Source organism: Hippocampus bargibanti, linkage group LG12 (assembly GCF_051943395.1).
Source record: "Hippocampus bargibanti isolate YZ-2025 linkage group LG12, ASM5194339v1, whole genome shotgun sequence".
Classification (NCBI taxonomy): Eukaryota; Metazoa; Chordata; class Actinopteri; order Syngnathiformes; family Syngnathidae; genus Hippocampus; species Hippocampus bargibanti.
In genome coordinates, this window is record NC_142745.1 from 8958936 (window position 1) to 8977515 (window position 18580).

The following is an 18580-nucleotide window of genomic DNA, read 5'->3' on the forward strand; positions in this document are numbered from 1 at the left end:
CATGTGCGCCCGCGGCACTTGTGAGGACAAGCAGATTAGAAAATAAATGTATTGACAACGTCACAACAATTGATATTTATATCAAGAAAAGCACTATTGTCAGTTGTTACCAGAAACGCAATCGAGTTTTGACATGCCATGATTTCTTTCGACATGCAATACCTGCACTGACAATCAGTAATGTCGACATTTGTTATTTTGTGTTGATGCTGTACAATGAGAAGAAATAAATCATATTTTGCGCCATCTTCAACAGAAGCCAAACGTGCAGCTCCATGTTGGTCCCGTCATTTTTTTTAAATTGCCATCTGCTTCTACATCTTATTCATTCTATCAGTGATTTCCACAACGTGGAGGAGCATATTGCTTCCTGCCCGTGTTAGGAAAGGCGATGAGCTCAGCCTTGTGGATATAAGTCAAGCCTGCATCTGAAATTGGACCTTGAGCATTTGCTCTGGCGTGAATATGCCTCTACAACCAGGTGCACTTTCAAGGTTGCAAATGAGGATATTACTATTGGCGAACATATTTACTTAAGGAGCGACGTGTATATTGTCTATACCAAGTTATGGAACGTCACGCTTCTCTGTTGTCAGGAAGATGGGTGATTCCAACAAAATGGCAGCCAAAGTCAAATCTGGTTCGCATGGAAAATAGCCCCCGACGCATTTAACGGTGGGAATCTCGAAACAGGGTCAATCCCAGTGCGAATACAGCTATGCCATATGCTCCACATGGATCTAAATCACAATCACGATACCTGCGGTCTGTATCGAAATGGTAACGGGCTCATAAAATTAGCATTTGTAATGACTACATTCACCGGGGATCATACAGATGAGCCATTTGAGACTCGACGGGGCTGCACTGTTCTTTCCTAAGTGCAACGTGCTTATGCTAATCGACAATAGATCCAAATGACCTTCAAGGGCCTCTATACCATCTTTGAATTCTAAAAAGACCATCGGGGGATTATTTGAAATGACTTAAATAATTTCGAGCCATGTGGGGAAATGCTGGCTATTGAGTCGGTGTATCTTTTAAAGCGGTAAGAGCCCAATTAATGCGTTTCTATTTCCATAATCTTTTGTAATGTAGGAAACACACCAGGAGAAGAGGTGTGTTCGTACTTTGCCGTAGCCGTGGATGAGGAGCTTGAAATGGAAATGAGCCAGCGTGCGGGTCAGCCGCGGTCAGTGAAATTATTCCAGATGGGAACCAGAGGGTCAGTAAAGTCGTCATTACCAACGGTAAGCGCATATGTGCACAATGCTGACTTGGATGAAAGTAGCCGAGTAGAATCTTGTACAAACCACGGCGGTGTGCGTCCAGGTAGACGTGTCCTCACTGCTCAGGCTCACGTTGACGTTACACTGGTAGATCTGAGATGCACTGAGGCCCGAGGCTTTGCGCTCGTCTTCTTCCTCCTGCTCCCTTTTTAAACTGGCAAGCATCCGGAGCTCCGCATCATCCCTCCCGTGCAATTGCAGACTGTCGCCTGGGTTTGAGTGCCAATCACCGCAGTCACCAGGCCGGATTGTGTCGTCTTCTTCCTTTGAAATTATCCCCCACCCAAAAAAAAACAACAAATCACTTATGAAACGGCTTTGCATTCTGTCAACCTAATTCCGCAAAGCCCTCAATGTTGTGTGGATCTCTCGTAACAGCAGACTACAAATACTCAAATATCAAAGGCAAATGTTTTCATCTACTCCTTTGAGAAAGCAGTGCGAAAATGAGCCTGGCTTTGCCCCGGTGTGAGTGGCGAGTGGGTGACTTAATTCTCTTCAATAATGAAGTGAGGCCCCGGGGAAGACGAAATTCAAACACGTGATATTTGGATGACAGCCTTTCAGTCAAAGGCGTCATTGCATGCTGCCTGTCAGGAGCTGTCACAAATCAGCAGTCAGGCGCTACAGCCATGACGAGGGATGCGAGGACGTGTCGCGACGCCGTTGTGTAAACCCCGGGAAGAAAACAGCCGTGAAACACATCTCCCTTCAGGCCTCGCCGTCACTTGAGCTGACAATGCTGATATCTTGGATTCCTGCCTCCAGCTTGTGATGACACCATCTAGTCTGATCCTTTTTCTTCATGACTTTACAAACCTTAAAATAAAATCAACACATTATCCCTCCTTTCCTTGCTTTGCAAGATTTTGCTCCTTTTGTCTTTCTATAAGCACTCTCCTTGCTATAAGCCCAAATAATGTGCCAATTTGAATTCACAGTATCAGGCTAAACTTGCAACGGTAAGAAAAAAAAGGGGAATACATAGCGTTTTATGCTTTATGGCATATTATCCACTCACCCTGCGAACATCCTGTGGAATGGAATGTAAAATATTGAAATACTTACATTTTACTATCACGCTGTTTATTTTATCCGCACGGTGAGTTCAATTTATGCTTTGCAATGGAACACGATTTCCAGAGCTACAAATCAAAGTTAGGCAGGAATATACACGAAAAAAAACATTTATACATCTGCATTTATATCTGTGTTGGCATCTTTGTGTCAAGGTTGGTCTTTTGTCAGCCGCAGTTAAACCGTTTGGATGGGCGCTGACGCTTCAGGCCGACCTTACCTTAAACGGGTCATCCAATGACACTTCTTGAAGGCGACTCCTTGACAGTGATATGCTCTTGCTCCAATCCACAGCCCGGTTTTTTCCTTCTGCTTCACCTGAGCCACACCTCTCCTCCTGTCCAGTACCAAACGTTGAATGACAGTGTCCGGAAGCCATCCAATCGTTTGAAGACGACAGGTCTATTTCGCTGGCAGCTGGATGAAGATCTTCCACAAATGTTTGCGCAGTGTTTTGATCCTCAGGCTGAACCTCCAGTTCCAAAGTTGGATCGAGACATTGGGAAATGTCAGGAATAGATTTGGTGGGTATTGTTTGATGTGGGAATGCAGAGTAGCTCTTTTCCTTGAGGAAGAACAGGAAATAGGTGAATAAAAATTGGCGCTCAAGTTAAATCATCCATGTTGGATGTATGTATGAACAGAAGCTTGAACACAAACTGTGAGCCGGAGTCGATTTGAGCTGACTTTGGACACAACACAGACAAGATTTTGTTAGCGTGAAGCGTAGAATACATTGACGGATTCAGATTGGAAGAACATTTGTCTGGCGTAACGAATGCACATCGGCCGCGGCTGATTTTTATTTAACACGTATAAGTAAATAGACTACAAAGCTGTAGGCTGAGCCAACGGCAGGAAAAAATAATGTTCACGGCTCTTCAAACATGAATGTAGCTGCCATCATACAACATACAACAACATTGATGCCAAACACAATCCATTACGGGACGTTGCAGGCTACAACTCGCGCCTGAAGTGAGTCGCTTGTCATTAAGACTAAACACAACTAGATTTGCACGGTAGAATGTGTTCTTTTCATGGCAATGTTGACTTAATGAGCAGCATTGAACTCATTTATTACACGGGGAAATAAAAAAGTGATCACAGCATGCTTCATTTTAATCATCACGGGTACTTTCAATGCTTGAGTAGTATTTATTTATTTATTTACTTAATGATTGTGCTATACGTACATGAGAAAAGAAGAATACCTGGTGTCTGAGACGCATAGAAATGAGAGAGACCCCACTGACGCACACCAGCATGTATAAACTGACTTTGTTTACAGTGATTACAACCTTTCAGCGACATACGGCGAAGTGTAGATGCCGGATGGTGAAAAGGGTAGACAATTGCAGAAAATTGCCAATCACAACATTGTAAAAAACAAACAAATATTTAAATAAATAAATATTTGATTCGCATGTTTGTTTTGGCCAAGCTTTTACGTCGGATGCCCTTCCTGACACGCCCCTCTGTATTTATCCGGGCTTGGGACCGGCACAAGAAGACACTGGCTTGTGTCCCCTTGTGGCTAGAGAACAAGCAACTCCATGAACTTAATAAAGAGGAAGATGCTTAGAAAAAGGTGCTTAGAAAAAATTTAAATCAATAAATATAATCAAAAATAAACAAAAAGTACAGTAATGAGAACCAATGTAAGGACTGTAAAAAAACACAAAAAAAATAATGATGAGGGGAAAAAATGCTACTGTTTTGACTGAGAGTGGCCCGGTGGTCCAGTGGTTAGCGCGCCGACCTCACAATGCAAAGGTCGTGGATTCAAACCCAGCTCCGGCCTTCCTGTGTGGTCTTTGTATATTCTCTCTGGGTGAGCGTGGGTTTCTGTCTCCGGGTAATCCAATTTCCTTCCACATTCCCAAAAACATGCATGCCGTGTGTGTGGATTGTTATTTGTCTCTGTATTCTGTATGCAACAGGTGGGGGAGAAACTAGAGATGTGGAGGTTTGCCCTGGAAAGGAGAGGAATGAAGATCAGTCGCAGCAAAACGGAATATACAGTAAAGTCTCGTTATATCGATATCGGATATATCGATAGTCCCGGTTATATCGATACTATTTCTATGCACGCGCGTAGAAAATTACATGCAAACAGGGTCGGATATATCGATAGTCCCGGTTATATCGATATTTTTTCGGACTCCCTTGAATATCGATATAACGAGACTTTACTGTATATGTGTGAATGAGAGGGACCCAAGTACAAGAGTGATGCTACAGGGAGAAGATATAAAGAAGGTGGAGGATTTTAAGTACTTGAGGTCAACTGTCCAGAGCATTGTCTGTGATTGGCTGATAACCGGTTCATGGTGTCCCACCTACTCCCCGAAGATGGCTGGGATAGGCCCCAACACCCCCACCATGACCTCTGTGAGGATAAAGCGAATCGGAAAATGGATGCTTTGATTGACACTTATATTTTCACTCAAGTCATGTAGCTAAGTGAGGTAACCAAAATAATGGAAACAGCTCTCAGTATGATGCAGTGCGATGCTCCACACCACTTTCAAATTAAACTTCAGTGACAAATATATCGCCTCGTTACTTTCCTTTTGAACGCGTCAATCAAAACGGAACATTATCGTTTGGTGAAAGCATGATTGCTGATACAGATCTCGTTATGGAGCTCATTAGATTGTCTAAGTGCTCATAATTGTGTGGCAGGTTGGTGTATGTGTGAGTATAAAAGCCATACTTTTAAGCGAAGACGGCAAGACTGATTATTCTGCAAAAAGCGCTGAGATCAGCACTTGGGGGTACATACAGTTTCTTAGACTGACTAATAGATGAAGCATAATGGCGCCGTGCTGTTGACAGACGGGCCGTTCTATTGAAATCTTAAGAAGACATTGGAATAAGCAGCATCCCTCCAGACTGGTTTGTGCCAGTTTTAAGCAGGAGGGGAGTGAAAAAAAAGTGAGAATCGCAAGCGGCGAATCTGGACATGTAAAGTGGGGAAATGCGGTCGTTACTTTTCCTGAAACAAAGTTCCCTGAGCACGGAGAGTCTGCCTCGTCTTCATTTCTTCTCTCGGCGGGCTCCGTTTGCAGCGAGATTTATTCTGAGGTGAAAGGTTATGATAAACCCTTTGAGGCTGAAGCTTATCAGCGCCATATGTTCATTGCTTTCTCCTCCTTTCGATCCTTCATCATTCGACTTCGACTGCAAAGCGAGTAAACAACTATTAATGAGTATTATTGTGGCCAGATTGCTTTGCAGTCTGTTACGAAGTTGAAGGTTTATTCATATGCGCTATTGTTCAGACTTTTGTTTGCCTTATTTTCCACAAGTTCATTTGAGTCAAACCATACGGGTGTTTTATGTACAACCGCGGTGTAGCTCCTGAGATCATAAGCAAAAAAAAAAAAAAAAAGATCAGCGCTTTTAATATTTCTCTGTGTTTAAAAACAAACTGGCCCAAAAAGAATTTCATGAACCTGATGCAACACCTTGAAAGATGAGTGAAGAAATGAGCAAGCTGTCAGAAATGAGTGAAAATCTAAACCAAGTCGGTTTGTAAGATAAATCGCGTGTGCTTTTCTCGGCCATGTTGGCAGCTTGATATCAAAGAAAGCACTTTGGATTGCAATGATTAAGTCATGTGTTGCAAACTGGTTTTACAACCAATGGTTATTATATATATATGGTTAAAAAGGAGCTCTAATAGTGATTTAAATCAAATGTTTTTCATATAAATGAGCATTTTATGAACATAACGTTCTGAATGATTACATGCAAATGTGCTAAAAACTTAAATATAACTGTACTGCCAGTGAATGTGTTAATTAGTACTGTATATTCCTGTGAGGCACTGACGTCATCACAGTCAGATTTACAAACATATGAACTCTACATTGTAGCTTATTCACCATTTGATTGGAAACAGTCAAACAGTCAAACAGTAAAATGTCATGTCCGCATTCTTTATATAAACTGTAGCATAGAAAAAAGAATTAAAGAATGTGATTATCGTGTTATCTTTCCTTATAAATGAAGTCCATGCGCCGCTCCTTCTGAAGAAAGGCATCTATACCTTCTTTGTAGAAGCCTTCCTTTTATTTCTTTAGTTGTATAAGTCTTTCTATTTCTTTCAATTTAGATATGTAATCCTCCATTCTGAAAATAAGGTCAAGAAGAATCTCTGTAATCACCAGCGCCCCCTGTCATGAGGCAGGAGAACTGTGTGCCTCATCACCTATGCACAGTTTTGATTAAAAAAAAACACTGTAGAACAGTGTTTATAATGTAAAGTGACTCGACATTATATACACCAGCTAAACTGTAGAAATTTAGTTCATATACTAAAAGTGTTTGACCACTGTCATAGCGATATGCAGAGGGACAGCAATGCGGTCTCACTGCAGAGCAAGCCAGCACAGTTCGCATAGTCATTGCGCAATCCATGGTGAGGCTCAGCCGGCTGCTGCCTCACCGCTCATCTCTACTTAGTATTTGAACGGTAAATGTGAAAATGAAAAAAAATGAAAAGGTCTCGCAACTATTGTTGTTATAGTGTCATCGCCTATAGCGGCAGCTGTTTGCTCAGTGTGGCTACATGTTAACACTGGTGAGCACAGTTATGGATTCATGGCTTCCTGTCCCTAGGATACCAAACATGTGAACAATCGATACTGGCCTGCTATCTAACTAGCTAGCTATTAGCTATATAGCGATATAGCTGGCTGGCTATCTATATATCTATTAGTTTACTGTTGGCTAGCTAGCTAGCTTTCTATCTATGCGTTACTTCCAGGTTGAGTGAACGCTGGCAAGTGTGGCTGCCGCTGCTCACCCACAGAAAAACCTATCCTGTGACTGTAAAGCGACCTTGAGAATTTTGAAAGGTGCTTATAAATGAAATTATTTACTATATTTTGCGATTATTTCACCTACCACTAGAAGGAGCCCACACGGTACTTGCGGCCGATTGCTAAGACAAAGCAAGAGTCATTTGTTGCTAGCCAAAATGCGATCAATCAGCTCTGCTGTTTGTCTGAAGAGATAAATGTTTATCAAATATTACTTCATGGTAAAAATGTACTTTTGCCACATTGTGCTAGTATATAAATTGTGGCAATAGCGGGAACAAAAAAACGGTTATCTACAAAACTTGTATTCATTATTGAAAACAGTTTATGAAATTGATGAGTTTATAAGAGTGCACATTGTCCTTCAACTGTTGTAGTGGATTTTTATCAATTTTTTGAAATGTCGTGGCACGCGCTTGAATATACAAGTTGCTTTCATTTTAGAATGCTGATTTTAGGTGCCAAAAAACAAGGTTTTGATGTGTTATGTTTATTGTCTCTATCAAAAGAAATCATTGAGCATGGCACAGTTACTGTTTTGCCAGATGTAATATGGCTTAACTTGACTAGAAAACACAAAAACTGCTCCCGGTATGTGCTCCCATGTTGGTTTCAAATTAACTATACACCTTCATAAATGTTATTTTCCCACAAAATTAGAGAAGTTTTGGTTCACAGAGCAACGTCTGAGGAAGTTAAAACATTATCCTTTTGCTTTCACACTCCACAACGTAGTGAGTGGAAGCCAGTTGGAAATCAGTTCTCATTAAATTGGAATTATAAGACTTATTACAGAGTTTTGAATAAGTAAAAGCAATTAGCATTGCTTTGAAGACAGCAGGCTTTAAACTCAATTTCCATGCTCAGCATAAAGAAAATTACTCCATAAATTTTGAAACTATTCATACATTATCAGATTGCAATAACCTCCTTGACACTTTAAATTTAAGTATAGTTTCGACTGGGAAATGTGCAGTGGGTGAAAGCACACTGAGAGTTAATGTGTATTGTGACATTGACACCAAAATGTGCGCGCTGCGGGAGCTGTCACTTCATATTGGAGCGTAGGATTACAGCATAAAAGAACCTCCAATGCGGATGAATTTGGGAGTTTCACTCAAAACTTTTGGGGAAAAAAATAAGTCAAACTAAATTTCCTGCTTTCTTCACGTGTGGCGTTGCGCAATAATTCAGTTGTTGCTACGACACTAGCATAGCTGTCATGATAGCTGTCAAACTTTCCAGATAATGAAAGTGGTGCCTTGCGATATGAGTTTATCTCCCTCTGTAATCTTATCAAGAATATCAAGACATTTTTCATCATTGAAATGAATGGAAATTAAGGCTGAACGATTTAATAACTTGATTGCATTTTACCACCATAAATATGATAATGATGATTCTATATGGGATAATTTTTTTATGTATTCTAATATTTTTTTGACAGAAACAATAAATTAATCTGTCAACAAACAACATGAGATTTATCTACTGATTCACTTGGTCCTCTCAATGGTCGCAGAAGGTGCTGGAGCACCCAACCATATTCAGGCAGTATGCAGGGGACACCTTGAACCGATTTCCAACCAATCCAAGGACACACAAGAGACAAAAGACCATTCGCGATGACACTCACCTTGGAACAATTTAAAGTGTTCAGTCTGTCATGCATGTTTTGGAATGCGAGAGGACACTTGAGTACCCGGTAAAAACCCAAGCACGAAATCTCCACACCGCCAAAGCATTCGCCCACAAGGCCACAATATCTGATTTATTCTTAACAATATGTTTCGATCTAGTTAATCTTAAACTATAATAAAGTAAAAGAAACATTAATTAGGATAAAAGTTGATTACTGACTAAATCCTTTGACTTGGCCTTTTGAATGTTCACTACGAAAACCTCACCAAATTCATGCGAACAAGTGCGGTGTCAGATTACTACTGTAATACCATGAAACCTGTGTCCGTCACACCAGCTTTTCATGTTTCATCAAAACATGCAAACATGTGGAATGCACTTCTAAAACACTGAACCTGATTCTAGACAGTGTATCAAGAAATTTATTATGCATGAAAATGCAAAAAAAAGGCCTGCTGACCGAGCTAAATGACACAGTTTTGTTTTTTCGTAATTACATTCTGACAATACAACACGATACAAGATTGAATTACATGATTTATTGGCCACCTTCCAATATGATCAAAAATTGAGTGCGACCTGCAATCCGGTGCGCCTGATGTATAAACATGTATGAAAATAGACCCGTTCATTGATATTGCATCTAACAATCCGGTGCGTTTTATGGTCCGAGAAAAATGCACATTCTGAAATGAGAATTAGGGAGTCAACCAGCATTGTGGAAGGGATTGTGTTTGACTTTGGACGTTCCATTGCACTTTGTCACGCCATTAAAATAAAAACACAGCGTTACAAATCTTGCAGCTCAAGGCAGCTTGGTCATTTATGTCAAAGCAATAGTGAGCAATGTATCTAAGTGAAGAGGGTGCCTTTGTGTGCGCCCCCGCCCCCCCCCCCCCACCACCACTCCCCCATTCCCCCCAGAGTGAGCGTACCTCATCACTTTCACTGCCAATAAAATCATCTTCGGGCTGGGCCTCACCGCGTGTCCCATTTGGGCTTTGAACCTGATCGCCTCCCATCTCCGTCTTCCGTTCACCCTGGCCTTGGCCTCTATTGGGTGAGTGGGGCGGGGATCCGAAAGCGAATACCTCCTCCCGCAGAGTGAGCCGCGGCTCGCCGTCATCGTCATTACTCTCCCAGGAGCTCCGAACCTCTGGGTCAGGAGAAGAAGCGGGCTGGGTCAAACCCCAGAGAGGCTCTGTCGTTGTGGGCAGAGGCGATGTGGAACTTGTGCCCGGTGAATTCAAACTGCTTTCCTCTAGAAGAGAAGATGATTATATTGATACAAGAGAGTAATAAATAAATAAATCTATAAAAAACCTACAATAATTAATGAAAAAAATGGAGGTACCTAATTTTCCAGTGTACAAGGCGCACCGGATTATAAGGCGCACCCCCAATGAATAATGTATTTTCAAACATTTTCCATATATAAGGCGCACTGGACTATAAGACGCAGCTTCAACGAATGAAAAACGTTTTTCAAATACAGTATTTAAATATATATGTTTTTCCAAATGTAAGGCACACCACATTATAAGGCGCTACAGTAGAGGCTGAAGTTATGCACTACTTCTACAGGGGGAAATGGAGTCGGTGGCTGCTGACAGCACTTGCAAGACCTGTTGTGGCTCAATATGACTTCACATATAAGGCGCACCTGCGTATAAGTCGCAGGGTCATCTTTTGAAAAAAAAAATCAATGCTTTTGGGTACACCGGAAAATACGGTATATAAATGTCATAAGCCTCACGGAGTCGAGAATAGAGGATTCAATCTATTGGAACGCATAGTCTTCACTCCGTTAACTCAACTGAGAAAAATGGGAGCGGATTATTTAATTAAGTCCAACCTTAAGAAAAAAGCTGCAAGCATTCATGTGTGCACATGAGAGACGCTCAGCGCTCAAACTCCACAGCGGGCCTGAGCTCAAACATGGGGGCACCTCTCGATATGAATGAGCAAGCACGTTTCAACCTCTCGTCAGTATAATCGCTTCCTCTAATTGCCCACTGTGTGGCAATCCCCGGACCCGGGAGATGTCACTGTGACTTTTATTTAACGTGCCACATTACCATTAATGAACTAACTACTGTGAGCACGGTTGGCCAAAGGAACTTGCAGCTCCGGAGGAACAGCTATAGACTGGAAATTGTGCTTCGTTTCAAAATAACGTGGATGGCTAATGAAAGGTGCCGCTGCCAAAGAAATAAAAACCTATCAAAAACTCCAGATGGGGTGAATAATGTGAGGTGAATAATCCTTTCTTGGCATTTTTAAAAAATGAATTCCATTTATGCATTTCCTACAGGACTTGTGCTCGTTCGGGTCAGGTGGGTTGAGGAATGGGGTACACCCTGGATTACTTAACATATTCACAAAGAGTCATTTATTTTGATTCATATCTATGGAGAATTTAGACTTGCAGGGGTTTCTAATTCATTTTTGTGACTGTGACAGAAACCATGTAAAGAAGTCAAGAATAACGATTTACTTTGCTTTTGTTTAAAGGACAACCGACGTCTCCGGACAAGTTGTGTCCATAATTTGTAAAATGGCTTTAAATGACTTCGACTGGGCGTATTTTACAAAGATTCCACCGCATATAGCTATATTTTACGTTTTAAGACTCGTGCTGAATATTCCGGAAGTCTTGTTTTTGAGTTAGTGACGAGTCCGTAAGTGACGTCACTGAAGGAACGCCCCTGACCGAAAAAAAGGACACATTGTAGCAGTCCTTCCATCACGTCAATGCTTGTTTGGTCTGAAAACCTCGTGTTGCGCCAGAAGAGGGCGTCCAAGCTCCATATAAGGAATGTATCAGCCTGTGGAAACGCAATACACTGTCATGTCTACAAGAGGTCGCCATTCTGGGACGCTACGTTGCAGTCCAGATGCCTCAAAATGACACGGAATAAATTCTTTAATCGATCGCAAACATGTATGCTTTCTTCTTCAGAACTATTTGAATCATATGCCAAATGCCCAATTCGCAGCTAAATTTTTTTGCACATTCTGGACACTTTAAGTCATTTTTATTGGTGTTTTGCATTTGAATAAAAATATCATACTGCGTTGCGTGTTTTGGGTATTTTAGATGCTATAAAACCTTTTTCTGATGTCAGTTAGGAAACAAAAAAGTGACGTCGGTTGTCCTTTAAGTTACTGTCGTGTGGAGTTTGCTCATAGGAAAATGCTTACAATGGCATAAATCTTTTTTTCAAATACGTTTATTTCCACACAGTGACAAACAACCATCTACACTCGAAGTACAGTAAAGTCTCGTTATATCGATATCGGTTATATCGATAGTCCCGCTTATTACGATACTATTTCTATGCACGCACGGAGAAAATTACATGCGCGCAGGGTCGGATATATCGATAGTCCCGGTTATATCGATATTTTTCGGACTCCCTAGAATATCGATATAACGAGACTTTACTGTATTTACAATTGGACTTCCTCAGCGTTTACAACACTCGTTCTTAAAAGTGAATCAAGAAAAAGTGCATAGAATTACTGTTTGTAAGTCGCATTATGTTGTGCGACTGTTTGAATCTGAAGATATCGGTGAAGCATTTTAACTTGGAAGGATAAACGACAACCTTCCAAATACACTTGTTTTTGTTGCGTGCGTGACGAAAAACTGAATAGCTCGGCTAAAAAAATCCGCAGCAGAGGATCTCGGCGTGGGTGATGCAAAATGTAAAAAGATGGAACAAAAGCGGTGATGTATGCAACCTAGAATGAGGCTCTCATTAAAATTCCGGCAACATTTTGAAGCAAAGTGAAATTTGAAAAGAATTACAGCAGCCTGGATTCAATGCTATGACAGTGCCAGCTCACATGATGTGTCTTTGGAATAATTAGAGGAAAAGTATCCATTATCCTGCCTCAAAGTGCCATCAGGCTGCTTCAACATTCCCAGTAGATGTGAACCTCACCTGCTTTTAGGACCTCTGTCGTTTCTTTTGAGGTCAAAGGTTCTTGTGTGCTCTCCAGTCCACTTGATGGAGGACTGGATTTCTCTCGGGTCTCATTTCTCCTGCTGTGGCCAACCCGAGCAGGCTCTTCGGTGGCTGAACAAAAAAGAACAATTTAAAAGCAGAAGTGATTTTGTCCTTTTATACATGCGTTTGAGGGTTTGCGATGTACCCAGCAGTGCTTGGAGCCTTTCCGACACTGCGCTTTGTACTCGTAACTTCTGCCTCCCAGATGCTTGCTTGTTGAGCACTTTGCCTCTTGGAGGATGCGGCTGCACACTGGAGGGTGCTCCTACGGACAATAAATGCCAGACGACCGTGAAATAAACCAGTCGCGAAGCACAGGGACGACGCGAGGTCTTGTTTTAATTCATAGCAAAATCACACACACACCTCTTCTTCTTCTTTTCCATTCGGCTTTTCCCTTCAAGGGGTCGCCACAGCAAATCAGTGTCCTCCATCTTTAGAGGTTTGATCCGCTTGTTTGTTTTGGCCAAGCTTTTACGTCGGATGCCCTTCCTGATACAACCCTCTGTATTTATTCGGGCTTGGGACCGGCACAAGAAGACTTATGTCCCTTTGTGGCTACAGAACACACACACATATATATATATATATATATATATATATATATATATATATATATATATATATATATATATATATATATATATATATATATATATATATATGTACAGTAAAGTCTCGTTATATCGATATTCAAGGGAGTCCGAAAAAATATCGATATAACCGGGACTATCGATATATCCGACCCTGTTTGCATGTAATTTTCTCCGTGCGTGCATAGAAATAGTATCGATATAACCGGGACTATCGATATATCCGATATCGATATAACGAGACTTTACTGTGTATATATATATATATATATATATATATATATATATATATATATATATATATATATATATAGTCTCTCTCTCTCTCTCTATATATATATATATATATATATATATATATATATATATATATATATATATATATATATATATATACATACACATATATATATATATATAGACATATATATAATATAGGCCCAGTGCTACCAGCAAAATTTAGAATGTTCAATCAGCTTGCCATGCATGTTTTTGGAATGTAGGAGGAAACCCGGATTCCCAGAGAAAATCCATGCAGGCTCGCAGAGAGCATGCAAGCTCCACACAGGGTAGCCGAAGGGGGTATCGAACTCACGACCTCTGAACTGTCAGGCTGGCGTGCTAACTACTGACACTGGGCCACCCCTCTCAACCCATCAAATGTGAAATTAATGAACAGTCGCTGCCAAGGGGAGAGCCAAGAGCCCACGGGAAGATGCCAGCGAGTTTCATTCCACTCTTTGTCATTCAAATGGAAGCCTGTCTTGCCATTGGTTCAACAGTATGTCAGGTCAGATGAGGGCTGCCTCGTGGCATTCAATGGGCCTTTTCAGTGAGCTAATTTCACCGAGGCAAGAAATATCTATAATGATTGATCCTGATGGTTCAATTCACATAAAGCATGCCATAAACATGTCAGAAACAATTCTACATCAAAAAATACAAATGTATGCTTATTTTGGCACTTACTTTAACCCTGTCAGGCACAGCAGTTACTACAGTGGACTTCTTATCATTTTATACGCTTACAGGTTATCATTATTTGTGTATGAAGGGGTTAAAACTGTATTATGAAATTTTTATCGGCAGAAATTAATACCGCCGTTGTATTGAATACCTAATCATGGATGCTACTGAATGTACAATCCACTTTTCATTTGAACTGATGCACATGTGATGTCACGAGAGGCTGGGTCCTGGAGGGCAAATACATTCCCCTAAAATGGCTTCACCCAGAGAGAGTTTTGGCCCCATCTGGTGGAAGGCAGCAATTCAAACCCCACACCTGTGGCTGATCACGGCTTGATTGGCAAGCAAGGCTCTTAAGGCAGAGCGCCTCTGAGTGTGAGGCCGGGGGAGACAAGCTCTGTTGCTGTGCTCTGTGGAGAAACTGATTGCTGCGTGGAACTCATTGCCAGTTGGGACCATACGACAGGACACTGGATTCGGACCCTTGCTAAAGGTAGCTTGGCTACATGAGGAGGACATCAAGAGGGGTGAGGCCTAGAAACCCATGGAAAAGAACTCCGTCTTCAGTTTCACCTCAGAAGAGACTTTTTTATGATTTAAGTATTGGAAGAGACGCTATTCTTGTTGCTTGTGAATTCCCCCTGAAACCCTTTATTAAAACCTTTGTTTGCATTCCATTGCACTCCTTGTCCTGTCCCGCTGAGAGCTAGCCTCTCATGACATTACACACATCAAGTTGACATCATACTGTGTGATGTACATACCGTATAACTCCCAAACCAGATATCAAAATTAATCATTACCTGCTTGATGAAGGCGTGATGATTCTGCATCTCCACTCTGTGCATTAAATTGCTGACGTGTCGGATTTAAGGGCACCTGTGGGACATAAGGCAAAAAAAAAGGTTAGTCATACTATGGCATGATTATCCAAATAATAAACAGGGATGCCTTCTCACTGCATTTGTATTATTACATATTTTATGTTACAGGGTTCCCCCTTTTCCATCCCAGATGTGGCCGGGCTGCCTTTTCTTCCAGCTTGTGTTGCAGCGATTCTTGAGCCTGAGGCCGTATGTGAAGCGGCTTGGGGCTTGCTTCTGTGAGAAGTGGCTGATCTGGCGGCAGGATGCTGGTCAGGTCCTACACGGACAGTCACATGATTTATCGACGGCTATTGATCTTTAGCAATAGCCAGTGCGCTGGTGCTAAAATTGAGGCTGTAAATAATAAGCACTGTATTGAATGCCAAAAATTATGATTATCATTATGATATCAATTGCAGTTGCACTATCGATTTGGTAAAGCTGTGAAAGGCGTCAACGTGGTCTGTAAATGGTGGTGGGAGATAAAAGCAGCCTGTGGCACCTTTTCAGCCTTGGATCATAGGGCATTCGGGAGATCCTATTTGATTCTCAGAATAAAGAACATTTCAATTCACAACACGGGAGCATCGGCATCAAGACGGCCATTTATTTTGGCGGCATGTTTCAGCCTATCAAAGGTAAAATCTTGTGTGATGTTTTTCGAAGAAGGCGCAGCGATACAAACAGACACACAAGTAAAGTAGCGGTCCATGAGAACTCATGAAGGAATACAGAAAAAATAAACTTGCAGTGACAGATGCCTAAATGCTGGAGCTGTAAATAAAAACAATCTGCGACCTGGAATCAAATGCGTTTTGCGCAGGAATGAGACGTTTGGGTTGTTTATTGCGACTTCATATGTAACAGTTCTTGACAAGTCACCGGGGCAAGCAGGCGAAGCTGTCACCTTTTAACCGGAACGTCTTCTTTAATAGCAAACCCTTTTTAATTGTAATGAGGGAACGGCATGCTAATGATGCTCAGCGACGATAAGATCATTCTTGTAGGTGGTCGCTTCTGTCTTTTGCGGGCACCGCCGCTTGAGTCAACACGGCCAAAACGGCATGTCAGAACAAATAAATACATGCCGATAAAAGAGGCCACAGAGGCTGGAGGACCAGATTACTGGTGCATGTCTTTGTATATGAGGACGAAATAAAGTGACTCAGTGCAAATAGAAGTACAAATGATGCGCCCATTTAACTGTAGGAAAACAAAGTGCACTCGTACTGGAAACCCTTCGCCTTTTGCCTTCTAGGTACAAGTACTTTAACAGAAAAACATTTATTTTGATATAATGATGAAAAATGTCTCTCTCTCTGATATCTATATCTATATCTATATCTATATCTATATCTATATCTATATATAGATATATCCATATCTATATATATATATCAGTGGCGGTCCGTGCATTTCACACCTAGGCCTTCAGTGAAGTCCTGCTTAGTCCGACTTGAACAAATATCCCTCGTAATACCATAATTTATGACACAACGGCTGGAGATATCATTTACAAAAGCACACGCACGCAGTACTGGGCGTAGCATCACCTTAATCGTCTACAACACAGGCTATTTTCCGGAGCAATTACACATCAATAAATCTGCATCAGCAATTAGAACTTGTCACTATACGTGATACTGCAAAGACTTAAAAATAAAAGGAAATTTAAAATCATTTGTCCACAAAGTTTTATGAAGTCCACCAACAATATGCAATCTTTAACAAGATTTTAGGCTAAATTACAAAATGTCAGTTTAGTATAAGAAAAACAACAAGACATTCACAAAACGAACTATTTGTTGAAAATAAAAGTAAACAAATCTTTTTCATTTGTTCTTTAGAATAGGCTTACCTACATGCGACAGCGAGTTGGCCTCTCCTTCAGCCATTGTGGGTTAAAAAAAGCGAGTAGATATACTTGGTTTTTCTGCTAGTTTCCGGGTCTGATCTGTTGTCAGCTTGGTTGATTTGCATAGCGCTGCCTCCGCTGAGGGCTGAGGGAAAGTGAGTATCCAATCACAGGACGCGTACGTCATGTTCAACGCGAGGCCCTCTAGCTGGCCTTCCTGTGCCAACTCGTGATCTGATTGGCTATCGCAACTGTATATCAACTACATGTGCCCGTTCATGTACAGCGCACAGACGCCCTCACTGTTGATTCTGAAGGCGTCGGTCAGATTTCATACAGCCTGGCGACACAAACTAGCTGAATTCTGATTGGATTAAAAACTCTGACCTAAAACTACAACACTGAAAGGAGCATAACCAAATGGATATAATATAACATCAAAAAAACAGTATGTAGAATAATTATATATATATATTTAGAAAAACTACTTTTTTCATGAAATTGACTTTTTTTATAATTATGATAATGATGTCTGATTATGTTAGGCCAGCAGAGAAGGCCTTGCTGGCCCTGACGGCTCACCACTATATATATATATATATATATAGTATGACTTCCACCATTGCCAGTGTAACCGTAAATCCCTTACAATACATAATACTTTGACTTTGTACTCACATCAATGATGTTATTATTTGGTTCGTGTCTATTTACTAGCCACTATAGTCCATTAATTTAAAACGATTCCATACCTTAAATAAATTCATGTTTTTCATACAGAGCACACATGGCATATCTTTATAGATGACGTGCAGGAGTGAACCTTTTTTTGTTCATGTAAAATACTATCATTTTTTTTATATAACATTTGGATGTACGAGACCTCACCATATATTTTCTGCTCTGTTCTAGGGGAAGAAAATGAAGACGTAAAGCCACAATGAGAGAATGTAGTAAATACAGTTATACCTCAGCTTACGAACTTAATTGGTTCCCAGAAAGTGTGTGAAAGGTGAAAAGTTCATCTGCCGAACATTTATTTTCCATAAGAAACCATTAAAAATGAGAATAATCCGTTCTTAGGCCCCCACAAAACATAATTTTCTACTAAATAAGACTTAACACTACACAAAATAGACCTTATATTATGTATAATAAATGTGCAATTGTATTGTCATTAAAGAAATAAACTGTACTATATAATAAAGTTGTTTTATTTACCTTTGTGATGGTAGTTGTCAATGGATGACGAACTTCCAGGTTGCCTCTTGATGATATCCGAGTGAAGTTGCCGTGCTTTCGCAGCGATAATACCCTCACTCACAATGTCCCCTGCTAGCTGCTTTTCGTTAACCCAAATCAACAGAGGTTTTTCAACCTCTTCTGTTTCCTGAGACCGTTGCTTAGACAACCCAGAAACACCATTAGCCACACATAGCAAT

General features: G+C 40.8%; 1 protein-coding gene across 1 annotated transcript in view; it reads right to left on the reverse strand.

Moving 5' to 3' along the window:
- The window catches only part of cfap20dc (CFAP20 domain containing), a 35650-nt gene that overhangs the window by 12566 nt on the left and 4504 nt on the right, over positions 1-18580 (reverse strand). Inside the window, exons 8-14 of the mRNA XM_089010385.1 lie at positions 15394-15560; positions 15221-15296; positions 13001-13120; positions 12790-12924; positions 9775-10100; positions 2587-2931; positions 1314-1553 (exon numbers count right to left, since the gene is read on the reverse strand). Coding sequence (XP_088866511.1) covers positions 1314-1553; positions 2587-2931; positions 9775-10100; positions 12790-12924; positions 13001-13120; positions 15221-15296; positions 15394-15560 — 1409 coding nt within the window. The remainder of the gene's footprint in view (positions 1-1313; positions 1554-2586; positions 2932-9774; positions 10101-12789; positions 12925-13000; positions 13121-15220; positions 15297-15393; positions 15561-18580) is intronic.